Raw genomic sequence first — 6,444 nt, 5'->3', positions numbered from 1 at the left:
CGTTCAATTTTTGGAGGATGAGGAATGAGACTAGACAGAAGAAGCAGAGGTGAAGCAACAATAAGTCTCTCTGGATCCTGATGAACTAGTTGATGATGCACCAGTGAAAGGGACAAGACTACTGACTGAGGTGTATGAAAGAAGTAGCGTAGCTGTGTTGGAGCCTGCAGGGTTTGAAGAAGCTCATAAAGATCAAAAGTGGATGGAACCAATGAAGGAGGAGTTGAGAATGATAGAGAAGAACAAGACATGGAAGCTAGTGGAGAAGCCTACTGACAGAAAGGTGATTGGAGTCAAATGGGTTTTCAAGACTAAATTAAATCCAGATGGCTCTATGACAAGCTCAAGGCCAAGTTAGTAGTGAAAGGGTATACACAAGTCTGGGGAGTTGATTTCTCCGAGACTTTTGCACCGGTTGCAAGAATGGACACAATCAGGATGCTACTGGTTGTGTCAGCTCAGCATGGATGAAAGGTGTATCAACTAGATGTGAAGTCAACATTCCTAAATGGAGTGTTAAAAGAAGAGATCTACGTTAAGCAACCAGATGGGTTCATCACACCAGGACAAGAGCAGAAGGTTTATTTACTGAAGAAGGCTCTCCATGGGTTGAAGTAAGCTCCTCGGGCATGGTACAGCAAGATGGATGATCACTTGCTGAGCTTGGGTTTTGTGAAGAGTCTGAGTGAATCCACACTCTATGTGAAGAAATTAGGTACTGTTAATGTGATTGTATCTCTTTATGTAGATGACTTGCTGGTGACAGGAAATGATAATAATCAGATAGAGGTGTTCAAGCAAGAAATGATGAAGGTTTTTGAGATGATCGATCTAGGTCTGATGCATTACTTCCTTGGCATGGAGATTCAGCAAGGACAGAATGAAGTGTTTCTCTGTCAGAAGAAGTACATGAGAGAGATATTGAAGAGGTTCAATATGGAGGAGTGTAAGAGTGTGAACACTCTAATGATTCAGAAGGAGAAGTTGCAGAAGGATGATGGAGAGGAACCTGCAGACGAGAATGTGTATAGAAGTCTATTTGGATGTCTCATGTATCTCACATCCACTAGACCTGACATCATGTACACTGTAAGTGTCTTATCTAGATTTCTTCATTGTGCAAGCAAGAATCATATGGTTGCTGGAAAGAGGGTTTTGAGATATCTTAAAGGCACACTGTCTTTTGGGATCAAATACAATAAAGTTGAAAATTTTGAGTTGCAGAGTTACTCAGATAGTGATTGGGCTGGGTCATTAAATGATATGAAGAGTACCTCTAACTATTGTTTCACTTTTGGCTCAGGGTGTTTCTCATGGTGTTAAAAAAAACAAGATATAGTGGCTCAGTCAACTGCAGAAGCTGAGTTCATTGCAGCAACAGCAGCAGTCAACCAAGTTGTTTGGTTGAAGAAGTTGATGCGTGACTTGCATCTAAAGAAAGGAGAGGGTGTGAAGGTGTTTATGGATAATCAAGCCACTTTAGCTATTTCATTGAATTCGATTTTTAATGGAAGGACCAAGCACTTTAAGATCAAGTATTATGTTCTTAGAGAGATGCAGAAGGAAGGAGAAGTTCAGTTGGTGCATTGCAGCTCAGAGGAACAAATAGCAGATATCTTCACTAAGTCCTTTAGCGTGGGTCGTTTTCAAGCTCTTAAGAGCAAGTTGGGTGTTTGTAGTATTTGAGTTAGGAGGAGAATGTAAGTTAACTCAAATTGCAAGTTTGATTCTTTTAGTTTTTGAATTTTTCTAGTCCAAGTCCTAGTTTTTAAGAAGTTGTTAGGGTTATTTTTGGTATAGTCAAGTCAACTAGATAGGTTGCTATTCTTATGGCTAGTGGAGTAGTTGCTTTTTATGTGGAATTAGTTGAGTTTATTTTTAGACTTAGAGTTTGTATAAATATGTGGTATCATTGAATGAAACTCCCACTTCCCCACTTTCTCATTTCTGTCTCGATAATAAGAACTACAGTTGGACTTAGATTAAAAATCTTCGTACCCACCTATTATAATTCATAAATTTGATTGTGTGGTTTGTTTCTCATGCATCCATGGATCCAATGGTGTAAAATTAAGATGTGGGCGTACCATGAGACAGAGAGAGTGGGACACTTGACAGCAAATTGTTTCAGTATTTTAGAGCTTAAAAAACACGTGAAAGTCAGTGCTTTGGATTTTATAAAACCCTTCCCCTCTCTTCCTATTCGTCTTCAAGGAAAGATGGAGAAGAAGCAATGGGGGAAACGGCGGCGTTTAGTGCTGGTTCCATGCCCATTCCAGGGCCACATAAACCCAATGCTCCAGCTGGCCAATGCGCTCCACCGGAACGGCTTCTCCATAACCATAGCCCACACCTTCTACAACTCCCTCCGCCCTTATCGTCACCCGGAGTTCACCTTCGTCCGCCTCAACGACGGCCTGGCCCAGGACGACGTGTCGTCCTGGGACCTGGCGTCCATTTTGCTGGCCGTCAATCGGAACTGCAGAGCCAGTCTGGAGGAGGAGATGGCGGCCATGGAGCAGGAGGAGTCGGAATCTGGTGCGGCCGTGTGTATAATACACGATGAGCTCATGTATTTCTGTGCGGCGGTGGCGAGCCGGTTTGGGGTACGGAGCGTGGTGTTGCGGACCACGAGCGCGGCCACGTGCCTGAGCCGGTTTGCGATTCTGAAGCTTCACGCGCAGGCTCGTTTTCCTCCCCTTCAGAGTACGCTCTTCTTTCTTTGTTCAACTAATTTTAAATTTTCATCTTTTACCATTCAGCTTGCAACAAAATTATGCTGCTGTATTTTTTTTTTTGAGTGACTCTTTTAACAAGGAGGACAATCTAATCCAAAAATTGTTAATTCATTAACTTTTATAAAAACCTTTAGTTTTGCATTACTCTTTGAAGGACAAGATTGCTCGTTAAATAGCTAAGTATTTTCCTTTTTAGTCTACTAAAGTAGCATTTTTAAATTTAATTTTGTATTTGTTTCAAAAATATTTTTTGGACAAACATCCGTTAATATTTTGAATAAAGTTAAAGAAAATAGTTGGCTCCAAAGAGAAATCTTTTCCTTATCATCATTAAATATTTCAAAACTAAGAGAGATAATTGAAAGATGAAGACATTTTATAAAAATTAGTGAGTTGTCAATTTTTAAATGGTGATGAGTACAAGATTTGACTCCCTCTTAAAGTTGACATGGCAGAATCTAGAACAATATAATTATTAACATGGAAGCTCATCTATATTAAGGTTGAAAAAAAAATAAAAGAAAATATATAAAAGAAGCTATCAATTTTATAAGGGGATTAAGGAAAAATAGGTAGAACAAGATGGAAGCACAACTCAGTAAACAATGGAAAAATAAGACTTTTAAAGGTATATTTGAGATGTTAATTATCACGATTATGCTATATTAACATTTTATTCAAAATACTAACCGATGTTTATTCAAAGGATATTTTTGAAATAGGGGAAGAGTCAACCTTAAAGCTTAGAAAAGATAGATATAATTTTAATTTTAAAGCAAATTAATTCAAAGGGATTTTTTTTATAATTTAGTCTTAATTTTATTAAAAGAATAAATACTTACCTCTTTGGTCGGTCTGTCGTCAGCATGAATCTTCCTACTCCTCGATACAAAAATTTTCGCTTTTCTTTAAAATAAGAAAATATCTTATTCTCTCCCACCCTTTTAAATTTCTCCATCTTGTCAAAAGCATGGTTATCCAAAGATTTATACTTATCCACCAAGGGGTAAATTTTATTTTTAATATAATATTTTCCTATCCAATATTGTGCAAAGCGATGTCGAATCATTACTTTATAGTTCAATCAACCTGCCACGTAAACATTAGAAAAGAACAAAAATCCACTAAAATGCTCAATGTTGATCAGGGTGCATGGAGGATGAGATACCAGAGCTCCATCCTTTGAGATTCAAAGACTTACCACTCCCAATCACTTTTGATTTCTTTAAGTTTACACAAATAATTCTCAACATGTACGCCATCACCACAGCTTCAGCTGTTATATGGAACACTATGCCCTGGCTTGAACCATATGAATTCACCCAAATCCAAACCAAACTTTGCAAAATCCCCATCTTCCCAATTGCCCCAATCCACAAGATTGCCTCAACTCCAACCTCAGCCTCTTCAAGTTTGCTCCAAGAAGACTCCACTTGCCTGCCATGGCTCGACAGACAGCCTCCCAACTCAGTCATCTATGTCAGTTTGGGCAGCCTAGCCGTGTCGACTCAACAAGAGCTAGAGGAAATGGCTTGGGGTCTGGCCGATAGCAGACAACCATTCTTGTGGGTTATTCGCCCGGGATCTATTCAAGGCTCGGATGGAGTTGGATCCATGCCAAAAGGGTTTCAAGAGAAGGCTGGAGATAGAGCGTGCATCGTGCAATGGGCTCCTCAAAAAGAAGTGTTGGCGCACAAAGCCGTTGGCGGATTCTGGAGCCATTGTGGGTGGAACTCGACACTTGAGAGCTTGAGTGAGGGCGTACCAATGCTGTGTAGGCCGTATTTAGGAGATCAAACGGTGAATGCAAGGTATATTAGTTGTGTATGGAAGGTGGGCTTGACATTGGAAGATAGGTTGGAGAGGAATGAAGTAGAAAGGGCAATTAGAAGAGTGATGGTGGAGGAAGAGGGAAGGAAGATGAGGGAAAAAGCCATGGATTTGAAGGGGAGAATTGAAGATAGTTTAAGGGAGGATGGGTCTTCCTCTTCTAGCTTGAAACAGCTTGTGGACTTCATAAAGACATTATATTAAGATAAAAAAAAACAAATAAAGCACTCATCTCTTTAAATTTTTTCTAGAAAGTTGGTAGTAGCGAAAGATAGGTCACTACTACAAAACTGGTCTTCCATAACAGTTAAACTGTCACTGACTTAATTTGTGACACTTAATAACAGTCATGGATTAAGGCATCATAGAAATGGAGAACGTGACCGTCTTTTAAATTTGTCATTAATGCATTTACAATGACGGTTATAGTTTGTCACGAATTGATCATCCACCACAATTTAAAAATGTCACAATAACTCATTTGATGATAGTTTATAATTGTCACTAAATGAAGCAAAGATTTTGACATCCGGTCATTAAAAACGTAGTTGTGACAGTTTATAATTGTCACAAAAATATATATAACGACAGTTTAACAATGTCATGGAACATTTAATGATGACATTCTGTAAACGTCACAACAATATGTATAACGACAATTTAAAACTGTCACAAAACATTTAATAAGGACATTTTTAAACGTGACAACAATATATACAACGATAACTTAAAACTGTCATAGTACATTTAATAAAGACATATTTTAAATATCATGAAAATTGGTATAGTGACAATTTAAATTTTTGTAATGTACTTTTATAACTGTTACAAAACTTTTAACCGTGACAATGTTCATAAAGTAGTCAAGAAAAGTTCGACAATGACAATTTTTCTTTTTTGCCACGAAACATATTTTATTGAGATTTATAAATATTTATGGTACTCTTTTAATTGTCATAACTGTTGAAACCATGATATTTTTTACATAAGAATAAATCTGTCATGAAATATTATTTAAATGAGTTGTTTTCCATCCTACAAAAGCATATATAAAAAGAAATACGAATCAAGAAGTCATATAAATAAATGAAGCATTCATACATAACATAAATTACAAACTACATTTGAATGTACATCAACCCCATACCTAAATAAACTATTATAGTAATACATAAAACATGAAGTCCCTGCTAACCCAACCATTCTCAAATCAAAGTTCTCCATGGCGCTTCTCACAAGACCTAAGCAATAAAACAATGTCAAATATTCTTCCATAACGTAGTAATTGTGAAGGGGTCAAACTATAGTATTTAGCTAACATATTACAATTTTATGGAATCAGAGTTCATACCGCGTACACGTTGAAGGTACACCAACATATTTTTCAACATCATTCTTTCTCGAACCGTTGCTCCCACCAAGCTACAACAACATATTCAAAACAAACAATTAAAAATACATTAATATGAACTCATACATTAGTTTGTCTCGAACGAATATTTGCACTCTAACTAACATGTTGTTAACAAATCATAAGAACAAATATTGTTTTAGCTAAACTATGAAAACAAATTCATAACTAATTACCATTCTTTTAGTTCAACATATGTATGAGAAATACTAATTTGAAGAAGGTATAACTACAGCAATTATAACGAACTCAAGGCATGACTAATTTTGGGGGAGGGGAGTTTGGATAAGATATGATATCATACATTGGTTTGTCGACATAGAATAATCTCACTTTCACTATCTATAATTTTTTTTTTTAGAAATCATAAGATATGTTTAAGCTCAAGAATGAGAACAATCTAATTAGTTGAGAACCTAATTATCTAACTTAACTATTTCTCTTAAGCTAATTAGTTGAGAACCT

At 36.9% G+C, this 6,444-nt stretch overlaps 1 protein-coding gene across 1 annotated transcript; it reads left to right on the top strand.

Annotated features, from left to right (window-relative positions):
• Positions 1-2,178: 2,178 nt before the first annotated feature.
• LOC111024518 (UDP-glucose iridoid glucosyltransferase) lies at positions 2,179-4,974 on the top strand. Its single transcript, XM_022302215.2, has 2 exons — positions 2,179-2,706; positions 3,886-4,974. The coding sequence occupies exons 1-2, from the start codon at positions 2,220-2,222 to the stop codon at positions 4,770-4,772; spliced, it is 1,374 nt and encodes a 457-aa protein (XP_022157907.2). The 5' UTR covers positions 2,179-2,219; the 3' UTR covers positions 4,773-4,974.
• The last annotated feature ends 1,470 nt before the right edge of the window (positions 4,975-6,444 follow it).

Source organism: Momordica charantia, assembly GCF_013281855.1.
Source record: "Momordica charantia cultivar OHB3-1 chromosome 3 unlocalized genomic scaffold, Mcharantia_2.0 BLBB01000003.1, whole genome shotgun sequence".
NCBI classification, from domain to species: domain Eukaryota; kingdom Viridiplantae; phylum Streptophyta; class Magnoliopsida; order Cucurbitales; family Cucurbitaceae; genus Momordica; species Momordica charantia.
The sequence above is the reverse complement of the archived record's forward strand: the minus strand, read 5'-3'. Positions and strand labels throughout refer to the sequence as shown.

Bases quoted from the DNA above. Each gene is read 5' to 3' on its own strand.
- LOC111024518 (XM_022302215.2), top strand. From the start codon at position 2,220: ATGGAGAAGAAGCAATGGGGGAAACGGCGGCGTTTAGTGCTGGTTCCA. The intron at 2,707-3,885 runs GTACGCTCTTCT...AATGTTGATCAG, and splicing joins TCGTTTTCCTCCCCTTCAGA to GGTGCATGGAGGATGAGATA.